General features: G+C 43.4%; 1 protein-coding gene across 1 annotated transcript; it reads left to right on the top strand.

The window, feature by feature from the left end:
- The first annotated feature begins 282 nt into the window (after positions 1-282).
- On the top strand, positions 283-16,715 carry ATP12A (ATPase H+/K+ transporting non-gastric alpha2 subunit). Its single transcript, XM_010222586.2, has 23 exons — positions 283-306; positions 2,281-2,427; positions 4,093-4,152; positions 4,466-4,669; positions 5,245-5,358; positions 5,533-5,667; positions 6,169-6,286; positions 6,456-6,724; positions 6,872-7,070; positions 7,510-7,619; positions 8,001-8,135; positions 8,404-8,596; positions 8,852-9,027; positions 9,586-9,722; positions 10,390-10,540; positions 12,222-12,390; positions 13,001-13,155; positions 13,358-13,481; positions 13,836-13,981; positions 14,615-14,748; positions 15,468-15,569; positions 15,912-16,003; positions 16,199-16,715. Exons 1-23 carry the CDS (start codon positions 298-300, stop codon positions 16,225-16,227), a joined length of 3,108 nt encoding a protein of 1,035 aa, XP_010220888.2. The 5' UTR covers positions 283-297; the 3' UTR covers positions 16,228-16,715.
- The last annotated feature ends 3,191 nt before the right edge of the window (positions 16,716-19,906 follow it).

Genomic DNA, 19,906 nt, shown 5'->3' with positions numbered 1-19,906 from the left:
AAGATGGGCTGGCCCTGGAAGGGGAGGGGTGGAGTGGCCGTGCAAGATGCTGATTTATAAAGCACCAGCAGCCACTGCTCCTTCCCCACAGGCTCCGGCCGAGGACCCTGCGCTGCCTGGAGGATGCCGGAGCGCGAGCAGGGATCCAGCTAACGCAGCGCGCCGGGGAGAGGGACCGCGACCTCTGCGAGCTCCTGGCTGCTCCGAGCTGCTCCGCTCTCTGACGGGCTTTGGCTTTTCAGCCACGCACTTGGGCTTCTCTGCTTTACCCCGTCGGAAAGATATAAACTCACCAAGATGGTAAAGGTGAGTATGCTGTTGACCCACATGGCTCTTCCCGAGCATGTGTTTTTTTCTTAAGAACTAGTATTATTTTACAGTTTTTATATACATAGCTATACTCTGCATGTGAGCTACATGAAATATGGAACTAATGTGCACCCAGTAGAGCAACCGATTCTTTGACTCCATACAAGTGCACACTCCCAATCCTAAAAAGCAAAGAGAGCAGACTGGATACAAAACACTTCTGGGAATGGCTCACTTCTCCTTCGGCACTTCCAAGAACATTATTTCTTTTGCAAATACCAAAATCCTGACAGTTTCTGAAAATGTGCCTGGGGAAGGAATCCCAGAAATCCTTCTGTGAATCCTGAAAGTAGATCAGTCTTAGCAGTGATCAATAGATTTTTAATTAACATCTAGAATTTTCTTTACTGTTCTCCTCCATTTGCTAAGTTCAACAGATTTCTTTTTTCCTGGTGTCTCTACTTTATGCATATTTGAAAAGCTGAACAGATTTTTGGGTGGGATGGTTAAGGAAGGAAAAAGAGGAGGTGGGTGAAGAAAAAATTCCAATAGATAGACCAGATTGTGCATCTTTAGCAAGGCAGAAGAATGGGAACTTCTGGTAACAGAGATGTTCTTTATCTAGGATATGTATAACCAAACAAAGTGCTTTAGAAGATGGATTTTGGACATTTAACTCCTCAAACTACCCACCAGTTCTTAGCTTTTCCCTTCCCCAAGAGGTACATGTAATTATGCTCAAGACTTCTAGATTCCTCTAACTCAAGAGTCTCTGAGGATGTCAGTTCTGAGCTCAGAAAAATAGTAATCTGTGAGATGTTTCAATCTCTGGTTTAGCCCGTATATAACTAAAACGCCCACTGCCAAATCATCTGACATATCACCTCTGCAGGAGCACAAACCTTGACAAGTCCTGCACAACATACACGTCCTCTTGAGGTAAAGGGCAACATCACACACACTCCTACGTCCCACTAGTAAAGCACAGCAGCAGATAAGATCCAGCAAGCACAACTCTTATGCAGCTCTGGCAGTAAATCCCTAAGGAACCCAGGGAGAAACAGGGTCAACCAAATAGCTCTTCCATGGAATGGCATGTGGCGTACAAGATAATGAGGATCTGGGGCATTATGATTATAGAAGCAGGTGAATTAACCACACAGGAGGCTTCCCTTCGGTCTGTGGTATTAATTTTGAGTCAGGAGGCAGGAAGAAAAAAACCACAGGTTATCAATAAAAGAAAACATTGTAACGGATTTGGCAGCTTTTTTAGTTTATCTAACAGTTTTGTCCTTGTCCTTGTAGTTGGACTGGCAAAACTGAGGGAAGGGTTTGCCACCATCCTGTCAATTGTGAGCAATTTGTGAAAGGAAACAGACCTCGTTCTCTTTGGCTAACGGTGGTGTTTACCCTCATCCCTCACTATGGCATCAAGCGACACTAGTTTCACGACTAAACTGTAAAAAGTTGCAATAATGTCTGTCTTTAAAGAAAGACTGCTCATTGCATTATGTATGTGTGTAAATGTTACCTTTAATTGAAAATGAAAAAGCTATTCTTGAAGTGATGTACCTAGAAAACTCCAGGAACAGGCAAAGAAAAATACTCACTAGAATTTTCTTTTTAAAAACTTTGATTCTATGATAATCTCTTCCTTGAAGTTGATACATGGTTTAAGCTGGCAGTTCAGAGATCCTGGGCTCCCCTTTTCCTACAATTTCTGTAAAACCGTGTAAATCATCACTGTGGCTTCTGCAGAAGACCTCAGCGAGAGGGCTGTAATACATGCTGGAGAGACCTCAGGGTAGGACAGGTCAAACACTCTCCGTTGCTAAGAAAAGAGGCAGTAACAACATGTAGATTGTCTAAACAAGTGAATTTATCAGAGTTTGATTCATCTGTCCTTTTTTTGTTGTTTCCTTCAAGTCAAAGTTTGTGACTGTAATGCCAAAACTTTATTTGCTTTTACAGAAAAAGTCTGATGTTTACACAGTTGAGATCAAGGGGATAAAAGATCTGGAAAAAACAGAGAAGGTAAATGAGGAGGATACGTACAAAGACCTGAAAGGCAACAAGAAAAAGAAGAAGACAGAAGACCTTAAGAAGGAACTGGACCTGGTAAGCTCACATTTCGCCTGGCAGGTCTGCATCAAGCCACTGTCCAAACGAAGCCTGGGGAAGGGGAAGGGGAGAAGATCTGCTGCAGATCTTAACAGAAGATAAATCACGCTGGCAAGTCTAATAAGGAAGGTTTGGCTTCCTTACACTACTGCGTGCACCCTTCTCAAACAGAAAAAAAGTAGTTGTGCAGAATTAATGCCAATAACGAATGATTCTGTCTTTTCTGAGCCACCACTGGCACAGAACAGACCCGCTCTTCTCCCAGAACAGGCTCTGCATTTTCCTAGGTGGAGTAACTCTAATCAAGTAGTGTTTTCTTGGAACTTCACTGACTTGCAGTCAGTGAAGAAATGGAATGAGGAGTCAATGCAGTGTTTTGTTTCAGAGGTTTCCAGTCAGTCTAAAAACCTGTATCAGCCTTTAGAGCAGGATCCCTTGCACCCAAACAAACCATGCTGTACTGCAAGAGCAGAGCACTAAGCTGGAGCTCAAGAAAGCTGCCTTCTATTTGTTTTCCACTGACCTGCTAGCTGATCTTGGAAAAATTGCTTCCTGTCTATACGTTTCAGTTTCCCAATCTGGAAAATGAAGATAATTACACTGACCTCTTTTCTCAATTGCTTTGAGAGCAACTGACAGCATAGGCTATTTATGGGGTAGACGGTATGTCAAAGGCAAGGAAACCCCCAAATGTGGGATCATATTTCTGAGATCTATCCCCAAACCATCCTCAGCCTCATCTTTGCCATCAGGGGAAGTGGTATCACTCTCATGTACCTTCTAGGAAGGCATAGCACAAATGAATTCACTCAGCCAAGTACCAATGAATCATTCCATGAAAGCAACGGTGAGAAAAGAGAACTCGCAATCTCTTGGCTTCTAAATCCTTGCTCAGTATGAGATATAAATAGGTCCATGAAACCACAGAGCGGTCACTGCAGTGAATGGAAAAATTCGGATTTCCCCCTTCCACACCCTTTTGAACCGCCATTAGAACCTGCTGCTGCTTTCTGCAAGGCTCTAGCAAATAATGCCTACGCTGTCAGTCAGGTGCCAAGACTGCTGTCACCCACATCCTGGCACTACACCCGTTCTTCTATCAATACATTGCCTATAGAACTGGATTTGGGGGTCTTGCAACATGTAAGAATGCAAAGAGCAACTTCTTATCTAGGAGAGCTATATGTGGTAAGCGGTGTTAGCAGGCAAGCATCACTCTGTGCCCATGACAGATTTGCTGGAGGAGGCAGATATTTACAAAAGCACTCCCAAAACCAAGAGAGAAATGCAGCTACCACCTTCCAGTGAAGTGTCCTCTGCTAGCTCCTTAAACCACCACAACTTTCTGCATCCATCAGTTAAGCCCTCTTGACTCCTCATTTTTTGTTCACATTTGTTGAGAAATCTGTCTTATTTTTGTTAAATCCAGGGAAAATGACCTGTTTTTTTAAGCAAACAGCAGAGTTGAGAATAGAACTGAGGAGGCTGAAAAAATGTGAAAGGTGAAAAAATGCATATTATCCATTCATGAAAAGTGGGATGCCACAGCCGCACCCGAACCCTCTGCACCAGCATTTACCAAAACTACAAGTTCAAACAGCCAACCCACCATCTGCTCCCTATCATTTATTTTCTTTTTTTTTTTTTCCTTTTGCAATCCAGGATGACCACAAACTCAGCACTGAAGAACTGGAAAAAAAGTATGGTACAAGCATCAGCAAAGTAAGTACATTAGGTTTAATTAAGAAACTGTCCCAATAGCAACAGAAATCTTGACGTGGCTTGGTTTTAGTACATGTATATTTGACAGATAACTGTGAGAAAATAAAAACTGCTGAAGAACACTGCCCCAAATTCAATGCTCCAGTAAGGAAACTGGTATTTCTTCATACCAGATATTAATAGCAGCCACCCTGAAATCAGCAAGTTTGGAAATCAGAGATGTGGGTTACTGCAGCTGATCCACAACACGAACAAACAACATGGGAATATCTGTTCTGTGACTTCATTTTAATGGTGTCATTTACTTTCGCAGGGTCTCTCCAGTGCAAGAGCAGCAGAGATTTTGGCTCGGGATGGTCCCAACTCTCTCACTCCTCCCAAAGCCACCCCTGAAATTGTTAAGTTCCTCAAGCAGATGGTGGGAGGGTTTTCCATCCTCTTATGGATAGGAGCTGCTTTCTCCTGGATTTCATTCGGCATTCAGTTTGCCCAGGGAGCTGAATCACCCTTTGACAATGTAAGTATTTGAATAACTACAAAGTGAGTATTTGACTCTTTGACAATGTAAGTAGCTTAAATACTAATTCATAGTTATTCAGTAACTACAATGAGGCATTTTATTCTTTCAGGACTCTCTCCCTCTGCTACAGAACTTTTCTGATAAATGCCCAAATACCTGACATACCACTTCTGTCCAGGAGTGCCTGTCCAAGGTTTTATAACTGCTACTCATAATCATAATTCTTGAGTATTGATAAGGGGAATACTGAAGTCCATAAAGGACTCTGGAGTCTTTGACTCTGATTCCCTTTTGAGGTACGTTTTGCTGGGAATACAATTTATTTTAGTTCATGTCAAGCTTTCAGAGAGACAGGAATCACGTTATAAAAACCCTTTTTTATATTTATGAGCCTTACTTGATTACTAACATAGCAAAACTGGAAAAGTCTTTCTTAATTAAAAACTTTTAGACTGACCCAATATTTCACTTTATAAACAATCTACTGAGACAATACCGAGAACTACGATTTATTCCAGCGGAGGTAGTACCGAACACATTTTATAACTAACCGGATTCTTCTTTATTAACAGCTCTACCTTGGTGTAGTCCTCGCACTGGTCGTTATACTCACTGGTATCTTTGCTTACTATCAAGAAGCTAAAAGCACAAACATCATGGCCAGTTTCAGTAAAATGATTCCACAGGTAAGAGTAACTGAGAAATTCTATTTGAGATACCCACTTATTCTCTTTAAATGACAAAGAGTGGTACTTGAGCAATAAGCAGCCTGAATTCCGTGCGCAAACCTGATTTCCTCTCCCAGGAGGACTCTTAGGGGACAGGGCAGTGCTTACTCTTGTCACACTTCTATCTTACAGCAAGCTGTTGTCATCAGAGACGCAGAAAAGAAGGAGCTGTCAGCAGACCACCTGGTTGTTGGAGACATTGTGGAAATCAAGGGTGGAGACAGGATCCCAGCAGACATTCGTCTGATCTTTACTCAGGGGTGTAAGGTACAGCAATTTGCATGGCACAGGGAGAGGGGGAAGACATGGCTAAGAGCGAGAATTATTATAAAGTAAGAATATCTGGTCACCTAATAGGAATTATCAGGTCCTTAATTAGACACCAAGTCTATACAGAAGCTCTACTGTGATGCCCAACTCATGCACCGTTTAGTAACATTCTTCACCTTCCTGGGCATCAAAATAAGCTGTTGTGACCACACCATATCCTGGCAATACTCTTTGACAGGGCAAAGGCAGAAAGCCCAATAACAAATGTCTCCACATACCCACAAGGAGATCTTCATGTCATGTTTGCTTTCAGGCTACTGCCCAAAAACCCACTGACAGACACAACACTGACTGAACTCCCACAGAAACAGGATTTCCCACGGGCACTGAGATTTTGTCCCTGTATCTAGGCTCAAATGTGCTGCTGTTTTATCTTTGGGGCTATACGTAACCGCATATTGCTAACTTTGATACGGGCATGTCTTTGCTTTGTTAAAGGTGGACAATTCTTCACTCACAGGGGAATCCGAACCGCAGTCCCGTTCCTGTGACTTCACCCACGAGAACCCCCTGGAGACCAGGAATATTGCCTTCTACTCCACGACCTGCGTGGAAGGTGTGTGCAGAGATTAGGGCAACACAATACTGCCGGTTGCTTCGCAGCGTGGTTCTGTGGTGATGTTTCAGTCACATGGAGGCCGAGAAAGGCCTCTGTCAAAGCAGCACTGTGCCTAGCAGACAGGATGCAGCTCCCTCGGGGCTCACGGCCCGTTGTTTCTCCACAGGCACTGCGACTGGCATTGTCATCAACACCGGGGATCGCACCATCATCGGGCGCATTGCCTCTCTCGCGTCCGGAGTCGGGAACGAGAAAACGCCCATTGCCATCGAGATAGAGCATTTTGTCTACCTGGTGGCAGGAGTGGCCATTTCCATTGGCGTCCTCTTCTTCATCATTTCTGTTTCTATGCGATACAAGTTTTTGGACTCCATCATCTTTCTCATTGGCATCATCGTGGCCAATGTGCCAGAGGGACTGCTAGCCACAGTAACGGTAAGTCTGTGCTGGAACCCACTGGCTGCCACTACTTCCTCATCTTCAACAGGTGGAAGCCAGAAAAAAACGCATGTTTGTAACCTCATTTTCTTGTTCTGTAACTATGCCTCACTAACAGCGGGTTGAACTTCTTTACCCTGCCAGGTGAGTTTGTCTCTGACAGCCAAGCGGATGGCAAAGAAGAACTGTTTGGTGAAGAACTTGGAAGCTGTAGAGACACTAGGTTCTACCTCTATCATCTGCTCTGACAAGACAGGAACCCTCACACAAAACAGGATGACTGTTGCTCACCTCTGGTTTGATGACCAGATCTACTCAGCTGATACCAGTGAAGATCAGACAAGTAAATACGGGAAAAGGGATCTGGGAAGGGAAACTACGTGGATTGAGTGTGGTGTTGGACACCCACTGGCTGTCAAAGCAATGCCAGTGGGGATGTCTTTTGACAGCTAAAGTATATTATGTCTCCCTGACATAAAAAACGCAGCCTGCAATAGCAAAGTTCCTACTTAGCCCTGTAGAGAGTTGAGAAAGAAACAAAATTTCAATTCTGTTCACAGAAAGTAAGCTCATTCACAGCAAATTTAGTAGGGAAATAAACAGAGTAACTTTTCCAGAATTGTTAAGGGATGTAAAAGTTTGTGTCGAATTATTTTTCTGTAACAAAACCTATCAAAAGAGCAATTTTCTTCTGCATATAATTCAGACCTTTTTGCTTCAAACTTAAGCTTCTACTGCTATCATGCAATATATTAAAGGTTACAATTTTTACTTCCTCACAGCCCAACCATTTGATCAAACCTCTAAGACGTGGGCAGCATTATCAAAAATTGTAACTCTCTGCAACCGGGCAGAATTCCGACCAGGACAGGAAAGCCTCCCAATAATGAAGGTACTGCCTGCGTCCTACCAATCTACTTCACTTCCTCTGACAAGAATATATGTGGGCTGTTGTATTTGGCCTTACTAGGCTACATACTCACAGAAAGGCAACTTAACACTATAAAGCTCCTACTGGAACCTGAAAGCGATCACAAATCTTGCACTTTCCAGAATCATACACTAACTTCATCTCCTTGCAATAGCTTCATTTTAACAGCAACTCTAATACAGAAGCCCTGAATTGTTAGTGTAATGACTTTTCAGAATAGCTGTTGATTCATGTAGATTCATTGATACTTAAACATCTACAGAATGCTACAAAAGTACACAAGCTCTTGGTGGGAGTGCACAAGGATCATGCTACAAACTGTTTCTCTTTTTGTGCACACAGAGAGTTGTGGCAGGTGACGCCTCTGAAACTGCCCTGCTGAAATTTGCAGAAGTAGTTTTGGGTGATGTCATGGATATCAGAGCACGAAACAAGAAAGTGGCTGAAATTCCTTTCAACTCTACCAACAAATTTCAGGTGTGTTCTATTTTTGGAAGTTAAGCCAGACTATTTCCAACCTGTTTCCATAACTGTGTGTAACTCAACTATTTGGGACATGTATGTCTTTATGTGGACATGTAATGACATGGGAAATTAAAGCCATAAAGAATGCAGCTCATGTCATTTCATGGAAAGAACAATATTCTCATGGGAAAGAGAAAGAAACATTATCCTGATTCCAAAACCCGAACCAGATGAGTATCCTGCGTTCCCTTTCAACTTTTGTCACGTTTGTGCCATGCAGCTTTCCATTCATGAGACCGACGATCCCAATGATCAACGCTTTCTGCTGGTGATGAAAGGTGCCCCGGAGAGGATTCTCGAGAGGTGCAGCACTATCATGATCAATGGCAAGGAAGAACCACTGGACAGTGAAAAAGCAGAAGCTTTCCAAACAGCATACATGGAGCTGGGGGGCATGGGAGAGAGAGTGCTGGGTGAGTGCTGTTTTTGCACTGCAGTGCAAAATGAAAAAAGAAAAATCTCTAAGTATGTAATCCATGTTGTTGCATTAAATGCCAACCCTATATGAACTTTGATGTGAAGGGTACAGCAGAAAGATCTACTGTGAAAACCTATGCATTAAATGCACTAGTGTTCACAGAGCTAAAAAAAAAATCAACACCTTAGCAAGCTCTCCTCTTTTTTCCTACCATTTCCTGTTCACTTCATCATCCTAATTTTGTTTCCAGGTTTCTGTCATTTGTACCTGCCTGAAAATGAGTTTCCAGACACTTACTCATTTGACACAGATTCCATGAACTTCCCCACTTCCAACCTGTGCTTTGTTGGGCTCTTATCTATGATCGATCCACCACGCTCCACAGTGCCAGATGCTGTCTCAAAATGCCGCAGCGCTGGAATCAAGGTAGGTTTTTTACAATGAACTACACAGTGAGTCTACAAAAAGACAGACATGGCAACTAGCAACCCTTGTTCAAGAATCACAGAATCCGTAAGGTTGAAAGGGACCTCTAGGGATCATCTAGTCCAACCCCCTGCACACGCAGGGTCACCTAGAGCACGCAGCACAAATACTAAGAATTTTTTTTTTTTAACCTGTTAGGACAGCTGAGTCACAAGGATGTAGTGTATGACGCAACACTCTAGCAAACTCTCACCTTTGCACATACGTAAATTCACATATGAAAGCTGCTTTATTCTGCATTATTCTGACCTTGCTACCTGTGATAAGCAGTTCCCTTACAGCCCTGATAAAATAAGGCCAACAGCAAGAGGTATAGAACTTGTGTCGATAAAGAGCTAATTAATTAATAGTCATGATTTGTCTTTGTTATGTACACAGCTTTCCAAGCGCAGATTCTAAAATGCTTCCTGGTCCGCAACAATAGATATTCCATCTTATCTCTCTACATCCATTGAATAGATGTTTCTCACTCACCTTAAACGCCCGTCCCTTCCTCAGGTGATCATGGTCACTGGCGACCATCCCATCACTGCCAAGGCCATTGCCAAGAGCGTGGGCATCATTTCAGCCACCAGTGAGACCGTGGAAGACATGGCCAAGCGCCTCAACCTTCCCGTCGAGCGAGTCGACAGACGGTAAGGGCAGAGGATGCGGGGAGCCGCCGCGCTGAGGGCCCTCTCCCTCCTCCAGGCTCTCACGCCGCGCTGCTGCTGCTTGGGCCATTTGTGTCCACGCAACTCGGCATCTCCGTACACGTGGCTACGCACGGGGTCAGCCGGCCTCGGCCTTCACCGGCCCTTGACAAGTCCTAGCAAACAGCACTGTGCACAGCATGCTGGACTTGCCTGTCACTGCAACCTGAAGCAACTTGCACTTCTGGGAAGCAAAATCAAGAATTACATGCACTGACCTAATGACCAAGAGTTCAGGTTCCTCTTTCACCTTTTACACATAAAAATATTAGCATATGTAGAGCATAAAACATAAAAGCCTCTCCTAGAAAAGAAGCCTCCCTCCCACCACTGCTCCACCCCATCCCAACTCCTCTTCATACTGCGTTTTCTGCTCTTTCTGGCTGCTCAGGAGGGAGCTTCAATTACTTCCTTCTGTATCTAGGTAACTGTAATATACTCTGGATTTATACATGGGCTTTCATTCAACACCCGCTGATTAACAACTAAAGCATCTGAAATGATCTCTGCTTTCCTCAGCGCCTCATAGCTGCCTATGTTGCACGAGTGCACTATTTTTACCTAAGCCTTTTGGTTTGAAAATTTACCCGTCTTTTCATGGCTATTACAGGCAAGCTACAGCTGCGGTGGTTAATGGCATGGAGCTGAAGGACATGAGTCTGGAGCAACTGGATGAGATCTTGTGCAACCATTCAGAGATAGTCTTTGCTCGGACATCGCCGCAGCAGAAACTGATTATAGTGGAGGGCTGCCAAAGGCAGGTGAGTAAGAGGAGCACGGGGTTACACACAGATAGGGCTCCAAAAGCAGCAGCATTGCTTACTGCTCTTTCTGCTTCTTGTTACCACATGCTCTCGTCTTATCTCCTGTGGGCCATCTAGACCTAGGTACTTTCTGCCCGCAGAAACATCTGGAAGTGAAATAAGGCACGAATCCCACAAAATGGCCTAGCATGGTTTATCTAGGGACAAGCCTTGTAACTGCTTCTGAAGACTGGACAGTAACTTTATGACACAGAACTTTTTGACTGTAAGGCAGGATTTGAAGAGGGCCTGTCCCATCTACAGGCACTACTATTAGGTAAAGTAGCATTAACTGCAACCAGCACAAAAGGCAGCGGGTTAACGGGATGTACTGCACTCTGAAAAGGTCCACATTGTCACCAGAGGGTTCTCCCCTTTGACACAGCATTTTCTAAATAGATGCTCTGAATTGAAAGCTACACAAATGCCCTGCTGAACTTTGCAAACAAAGCAGATAGAGCTCAAGCCATTATTTTATTTCTGTAATTACACCAGAGCTGAGCTTTCTGATCTTCATTATCAGCTCTTCGGGTATAAGCCTGAATTGCTTCTGGGCTGGGGGAAGGGGGGATAAAATCTTTCTGTTTCATCTCTCATTTTTTTTCTTTTCAAATGGCCTTTGGCAGACATAGAGTAAATGTGTTCTGCACTGCTTAGACACCCACACTCCTGGTGGATTTGGCTTTTTAAAGGATAAAGAGGAATGACCCCCTCCCAACCCCTAAGCCAGTCAGTCTACACGCTATGTTTAGTACTGAGAGCTTATAAGCCCTTCTGCACACAGCATTATTCATAGGTAATGACACTGTGCTAAATCCCCAGAGGGACAGGACATTCAGAATTTGTTTTAATCAGTTTGCCAGGCGCTCTCCCACTCAGAACACCCTGACTTGCTGTTCAGCTGTGAGTTACTGCACCAGCTAGAACAGGACCCTTCGCTGCAGTAGATGGTTCTCTGGAAAATACTAAGGAATCTTGAGGAATCTGTTTTTTTCCAACTGTTCAGTTACTAGGATAACCGTAGCCCAGTCTGGCAGCACCCAAAAGATGCTGGCTAAGATGAGAAATCTAGCTGTCCACTTATGCAATTTACACTTAATACCAAAACTGACTCATTCTACAGGCACATCAGAATACAGCGGAAGACAAAAGATGTTGTGTCAGCTCAATCTCCCACAGACACACCTGGATCAGCTCAGACAGGGATAGGGACAGACTACATACAGAAAGCACAAAGAGTAGCAGCCAGATCTGAGATGCATCTACTTCAGATGTCTGCTCAGGAAGAGATAAATCCATTTCTCTCTGCAAAATAGGCAACGTCTAGGCAACAAATTCAGATACAGACACCTACAGCACAGGCAGCGGCTGCTGCATGGGTCCTGCAGGATCCTAGGGTCCTTCTGAACACTGGGTTATGTTTTACTTGGGTAGGAAGAAGATTCAGCAATCACATCCATATGGTTCACAGAGCACCTTCCAGCTGCACAGATGAACTGTGAAAAGCAATGGAAGAACTAATCTGCTCACCCTCTCCTAGAGGTTTTAAGACAGGGAGCATGATGAGAGGAGATCTTCCTTAGCGGGAGACAGCACAAGCACATCAAAATTCACGTCTGGATCCTTTTGTGTGTTGCAGGGAGCAGTTGTTGCAGTGACCGGAGATGGAGTCAATGACTCCCCTGCTCTTAAAAAAGCAGATATTGGAATTGCTATGGGTATTGCTGGTTCTGACGCAGCTAAAAATGCAGCTGATATGGTACTGCTGGATGATAACTTTGCTTCTATTGTCACAGGAGTGGAAGAAGGTAAAGATAATATTGCTATCCACTTTCTTAGCTGAAAGCTACTGACAGTCACACTGGATTTGCCCTCCCCACCCATTCCCTTATCTCATTCCTGGATTTGGAGATGTAGTTGTGATACTCTGGAAAGTTTGGGAATTACTTCCATTCAAAGAGAGCAAGAAAATCATCCCTTTCTCCCCGTCTTTCACACATATTTGTTACAAAGAGTATCCATGGGTCTGATATTGCTGGTTGCTCAAATTCCAGACAAAAGCACTTCCCATTCGAGGTGCTCCTATGCAGTTCTGAGCCTCACAAAGATTATCCCTCTACATTTTAATTCGGTTACTTGTTCACACTTCATCTTCGCCCTGCTTCATCCGTGACACTATCACACTCTCCTCTCACAGCAGCAAAGAGACTGCACTTTCCATTAACACTAAGGCTTATTGTGGAATGAGGTGTATACTTTTTCCCAAGACCATAAGTAAAAGATGTGCTATTTCCCCCTGAATTTTCAGAAGGGTGGAACACAAACTATAAATAATTTCACTTTGGTAGTTGAAATTTTTGTTTTTGAAAACACCACTGGAAAACAGCTATTACAGAAACGCCTTTTCCCTCCCTCCAGGCCGTCTGATCTTTGATAACCTCAAGAAAACAATTGCCTACACTCTGACTAAGAATATTGCCGAGCTCTGTCCTTTCCTCATCTACATTATTGCCAGCATTCCAATGCCCATTGGCACCATCACCATCCTCTTCATTGACCTGGGCACAGACATTGTAAGTTGCTGTCTCCTAACTGGTGTTTCCTGTTAGTTACTTCTTACTGAAATATCATGATAAATGAGACAGGCTGGGTGCAAAGGGATGCGCAGCTCACTAGAAGAATTAGCTGTCTTAGGATATAATGGAGTAGACTAAAAACTGCTGGATATGGAGAAAAAGGAGAGGAAAAGATTCTGATGGTTTCTTTCTTTTGTAGATTCCCTCTGTTGCATTAGCCTACGAAAAAGCTGAAAGTGATATTATGAACAGGAGACCTCGAAACAAGAAAAAAGACAGGCTGGTGAATGAGCAGCTTGCTGTATACTCCTACCTGCACATTGGTAGGTCAGCCTATTCTCTGAAACACTGTATTACATCAATATAGCAAGAGAGAGGCAGCTTCAAACAGCTTTGAGAGCAAGAGGAGGAGCTGAAATTCAATTTTTCCTCCTGGTCACAGTTCACTACAGCAGCCTAGGCAAGGAACCTAACTTCCCTCCGTCCCTCGTTACCTACCAGTCCAATATTTTCTGCCTACAGAGGTTAAGAAGCTTACGAGCACTGAGAGCGTCAAACTGTATTAAAACCACGTCAAGTTGCACAGCTTAGGAGATAGTTGAACACTTAAATCCTCAGTATTCCCCAGTGCTCCTAGATCTTGCTTCTTCCTCATTCCTCCCTCTTTGATTTTGCAGGTATCATGCAGTCAGTGGGAGCCTTTGTAACTTATTTCACAGTGTATGCTGAGCAAGGCTTCCTCCCCTCCACATTGCTTGGCGTGCGAGTCAACTGGGAAAGCAACGCCATTAATGACTTTGAGGATTCCTATGGACAGGAATGGGTAACGAACCACGGACACACCATCGCGCTATCTCTTACCCGACACTTTCTGAAAGATTCTGCCCTCTTACAAAACAAAAGATAAGGAAGAGAAAGAAACAGAGATTAAAATGTATAAATAGTGTTAGCTTTCATCTAACGGTTCCTCAGAACTGATTCTTTAGACTTTCCACCATTCCACCTGGCTCCTCCACTCACATGGAGTTTGGTCACTCTCCTAGAATTCCCCTTCTTCTGACCCAAAGTCTCGGGAAAAGCGCCTTCTTCTCCGGACTTCATGCTCTGACCAGCATAATGTCTCAGTGCAGCTTGTGAACAGCACTGCTCTGCAGACTCTCCTTCCTGCTTTCACTCTCAACCCTCGCTCTCTCACTCTACAGAAATCACTACACACAAAAGCTAATATAAACCAATTAATAATAATAAAAAGTATGCATTCCTCCCCACACCAGTTTAGTCTCCAGCTTCATGACTCAACTACAGCAACTTAGCAAACTGGAACAACTGGCCAAGTCTGATCTTTACACTTCTAAATCTGCAGTAACCCTGCAATATTATCAAGGTTTGCAGTCACTTGCACAAGATAAGAGTTCCTGATATAATACCAATGTTTGTTTTCTCCTTTGCTTTGCAGACTAAATACCAGAGGATGTACCTACAGTGGACTGGATATACTGCCTTTTTTGTCAGCATCACAATTCAGCAAGTGGCAGACTTGATCATCAGGAAAACACGAAGAAACTCCATTTTCCAGCAAGGTCTTTTCAGGCAAGTTTTGCTAGTTCCTCACCTGACACATGGAAGGATAAAAATTAATCTACTTGTAATTTTAGCAGAAGGTTAGCTCAGTGATTTAGAATTCTGATATTTAGTCTCTGAGCAAAGACCACACTTGGGATCCAAGCAATAGCAAATCTCAGAAAAACGTTTTATTCCCCCTCCTCTTTCCTATTTCCTAATAGTGGGTTTCATTAAACCATGACGTTGTACCAATTCCTTGGTAGACGCGCCTTCTGACAAAACAACTCTGCAATCTGGTTAGTTAGAAATACCTGGCTGGATGGACAGAGAGCAAGAACAAAAACTGGCATCCAGTCAGAGAATAACAGAGCAAATTGTTTTCCTTTATCTGCAAGCACAGAACCTACACCTATGCATATATTTTCCTTCAGAGAGATAAGAAAGTAAATTATTTTCCTTTATCTGCAAGCACATGGGCTACACCTATGTATATTTTCTTCTTCCATGCACATGAGTCACAACGTGCACATTCACAGGGCAGCCTGAAGATACAGCTAAAGCAAACCGCAGGTCTCCCTAAAGGCAGCTTTGATCCTGCTACGTCAGGATGGCAACAGGGAAGAAGCAGGCAAACGTGACCAATGAGTGCCACAGAGTCTAACAAAACGGTCCTTGCATTATGCTGCAGCATCGGTTTTTCAAATGTGGACAGAGACATGCAACCTCTCCTTTTGGTTTTCTTGCAGGAACAAAGTCATCTGGGTGGGTATATTTTCCCAAATAGGAATTGCTCTGATCCTTACTTACGGTCTTGGACATGTTACAGCCCTGAACTTCACCCCCCTGAGGTGAGTTCTGCCACGCACACACACTCCCCTTGCCCTTCATGCAGAAACAGACCTGGATATGCCTATCTGCCAGCAACAACAAATGAGAGCTCAATCCAGAGATATGTATTTAGGAACATTCATCGTGAATTAGCCAAAAAGGCTGTTATTTTCCAAAAAAAGACTCACTTTTTTTTCCCCACTAGATTTATTACCGTCTCTAACTCTTTGAATGCTTAAGTTTAGAAAAGGAAACCCCAATCGGCCACATTTCTCTTAATGACATCAAAAAGCACAGTGGGAAGAACAGCTCATTGCACAGCTTGCACACCTCTGACTAAGCACCCCCTTTCCCACTCCCAGGTTTCAGTACTGGTTCGTGGCTGTACCATTTGCCATCTTGATATGGGTGTACGATGAAGTCCGCAAACTCTTCATCAGGAGATACCCAGGAAGTAAGTAGAGTTTTCTACATTTAGAATCAGAGCGTGAGGAGTGTTTTTTCTCTCCTTTAATTTGTTCATCTAGCTTAGCTGCCTCAGAGGGGTGGGCTGCTTAGAAATGGACCATTTAGTCACGATGATTACATTCGCTTTTAGGGGGTAAAAATAAAGTTACTGATTTCTTTTACCCTCTTCCTCATACTGCAGGCTGGTGGGACAAGAACATGTATTACTGAAACAGTCCTTAGCACTGGTCATCTTCCTCCTCGTGGAGAGCTTCTCCATCCTCATTCAGCCTCTGCTGCTTAAACGTCCTGCCTGTGCAATAATCACTTGGGCTCGCCCATGAAGGGTCTGAAGAAACGTCATGAATTTCATGAAGAAATAAGGACTGAAGAGGCTGACAAATTACCTTCTATTGTACTGTAAAACTTACACTTGTCCAGGAACAGAAAAACTACCTATTTTTATAACAAGCACAATATTCTCTCCTTTAACTATGAACTTGGGGAGTACCCAGGGAGGAAAACACACATGAAGAAAAAACCTGACAAAGCCCCAAATAATATAAGGCATTAACTTGCACTAGAGGTGTTTGTTGATTTTTTGTGTTTGTTTTAGTGCAATTGAATTACAAATGAGTGCATGCATAGATCTGAACTATGTTACCAAGGGTAACAAGGCTGTATAGGAATAATTTGATAATAAAATATTTTCCAGAAAAACAAGTTCTTCACTCTGTGTTCTTATAAAGCCTATGGAAACTTCTTTCTAAGTGAAACCAAAAAGGATTTAACCTCTGCCAGGATGAAAAAGGAAAGAAGTGCACACTCAGCTTTCAATGACTGAGAAGAACGTACCTCAAAAACCTGCTCCATTAGCATTAAGGCATCCTGGAAACCAAGGATGTAAAAATTTTAAGAGGCTCAATTTAATCCTAATTTTTCAAAGACCATAACCTATATGGCAAAATAGACCTTTGCATACATCAGAGCAGCACAGTCAATGTTCCCTTTGAAACCAAGTCTTTAATATGTCCAGTTCTGCAAGAATCAATAGACCTCCCAGCTTGTTTAGACTATGGTTTTACAAAATTTTTAAGAAAACAAGGTAAGTAATCCATGTTGATATTTCATATTTAAATGCAAGTCTAGACAAGAAATAGGGACAGACATAGAACTTCCTGCTGCAGCAAAAGAAAAGAGGGATTACCAGTGTGATAGAAATCAGGAGAGGAATCGAGGGAGGGGAAGGGAAGAATGATTTCCAGCCTAACACCTACTGACTTCCAAATGTCAACACCCTTACATGCTAAAAGCTCCTTTGCATTTTATAAGCCTCCCTCAAGACTCCTCCCTATAATGCCCAGCCGGGAATTACCCTGAGTATCAATTACAGCGGGTATCACTGTTTTGCACCCGTTGAGACGAAGAGGAGGCATTACAAAAGAAGGAAGAGCAATAGGCCTAAGCATGCAAACCACGAAGGGCAAGGGCGAGCTGCAGGCACCTGCCCTCGCGCGCTCCTTACCCCTCGGCAAGGCAGCGCCCTCGGAACACGCCAAGAACCGATACGAGAGGCGCCAAGATGACAATTCCCGACAGCTTGGCCTTCGTCAGGGATCAGGAGTGAATTTCTTTTCTGTTCTGCCTCAAACATATGGGAAAAGCTACAGGGGAATAACATAACCCCACTTCCCCCCCAACAAGGGGAGCGCCCATGCTCTCAAATGGGCAGAAACAATATCAGCTTTTTGCATTGTTTATTTTTTCCTGACTTTTCTAGAAGAGAAATGCTTTCAAAGACCATTTTTCCCCTTTTAGAAGCTACCTTTGCAGGTTAAGTAACCCGGAGTTTGAGGAATATGGATTAGAAGCACTTGAGACTGAGAACATCTAAATTGATCCCAACAAAGTGGTTACTTTGTGGGGCCAGTCTGGAAAGCTCTCTCATGAGAAGCTTTTTGCTGAAGCTGCACAAAGTGCTGGAAGAAAAGTCAAATAGGTCATGCGACAACAGAGAGAAAAGCACACTTGTAATTCTGCAAAAATGGGCTGGATGTGATGTGAGAGACTGAGACATATGGGCTGCAGGGAAGACTATCTGCTCATCACAGTCTTGCAACACAGCAGAAGGGACTGATAAAACCACAGAGCCGCAAGGGAGAATTTTTCAAGGATTTCAAGGCCAAACTACATCATTAGTACTGAAAGCAGGGAAGCTAATCTAACTTCTTCACTGTTTTAGGGGGAACATTCTTCTCTATCACAGATCATTCAGTCTTCATTTGACGAAATGTGCCCTCACAGCATATGATGTCCTTGGTTTGAGGAGGCCTCAAAACAAGAATTGGAAAAAAATACATAAAATAATTCAAAATGCAAAAACAGCACAGGGAAAAAAAAAGATTTGAGAGGAAAACTTAAATGCTGGATATGATATACCCATTTTTAGCAATAGCATATGCTCCTGACAGAAGAGCAAAAGAAGCCTGTCATAAGAGTATCTGGAAACCTAGCAAATGCCTGTCTCCATTTCCCTTCGTGCTCAAGCGAAGAGCACAGTGCAGTTACTTTTTTTGTAGGAAGGAATTGCGGCATCACAAATTCCCACCTGAATAATTGTTTTAGGTTAAAAGAAGGCATACGCAAGATTGGTAACAGCAAAATAAAGCAGCAGACTGCCTAGAGCAGAAACCTCTAATCTAGCAGATGATTCTGAAATGGTCTGCTCTCACACCAGCTACGTCACTTGTGCTTTTAACAAGTTGCCTGCAAAAGCTCTCTTCAGAGGCCAACGGCATGGAACCTATCAGCTCTTCTACAGTTCAGCTCCTTATGACTCCCTCATGCCACCACTCTCTTTGATAAGATGTACCTAGCAATTTTATTGCATCAATGCCTAAACAGACTGTCCAAACCAGCAGGCAAAGCAACAAACTGAAAAGGCAAGATGAAGAAATTTGAAGATAAACATCATTTCCAAGAAGGCCTGAAGACAGAATCACTGTTTCTAAATTTGAGAGACTTTCCAGTATTACAAAAGATGGGGAAAGCATTAAGGCAAAGGAGTACAGGCCATAGGTGTGTAATCTGGGTACTACTGCCTTGGACAACACAGACCATGGCCTAATGCCGTGGGTGGGACGCAGGCAGCAATACCCCCCAGACCAGTATAACTGCTCTTCTCTGATGTTACAGAGATGCAAGTGACCAGGAAACTCACCTTAGCGCAGACCTCACGGAACCCGCTAGGCCCCATTGCTTTCCCTCGCAAGCAACGTCCAGACTGCTCCCAAGGAAAGTGCAGCGAGGCGCCGTGCAGCGGGTGCTGTTTATTTTACACAACTGGCAGGGTCACAGACACCCTGCTGCAGCTCAAACCCCGACAGCTCTCGAACCAGACACAGCGCAGGCCCTGCCTTCAACTCTACACGGGGACAGAACATACCCAGAATGTGACAAACTGGCATGCTCTTGGTATTATAGCAGGAAAGGAAGGTAATTTGCTTTCCTGGTCAGGGCTTCATTTATCTTGCAGAGTCTCTATTACTAGCAGCTTACAATTTTGGAGATGTTTCTTAGTACTATGGGCATATTATTTTTGTTATCATTTGAGGGGTGGAAGCATGCAGAAACCATAGCAATGGACCATGATCCTCCTGTGCTAAATACTAAAACAAAATGTCATTTCAACACTGAGTTCTCTGCATATAAATTCTGCAAGTCAGCTCGGAAGCCTCAAAAGGACTAAGCTTGTTTTCCCTCAGTCAAATAAGCAGCAATAACTCAAAGATACACGAAGGACAGGAACATTTTTTCAAGTGGAAAGTAACAAACCTTCAAGATTCTGTCTCTTTTCTGGCTACAGCTTTGCTGCAAGCATGTCGAGAGTTAAGTTACGAGCTCATAAACT

The sequence above is a fragment of the Tinamus guttatus genome, unplaced genomic scaffold (genome assembly GCF_059628265.1).
Source record: "Tinamus guttatus ecotype Peru unplaced genomic scaffold, ASM5962826v1 Tinamus_guttatus_pri_ptg000566l, whole genome shotgun sequence".
NCBI classification, from domain to species: domain Eukaryota; kingdom Metazoa; phylum Chordata; class Aves; order Tinamiformes; family Tinamidae; genus Tinamus; species Tinamus guttatus.
Note: the sequence above shows the minus strand (reverse complement) of the source record. Positions and strands in the feature narration are given on the sequence as shown.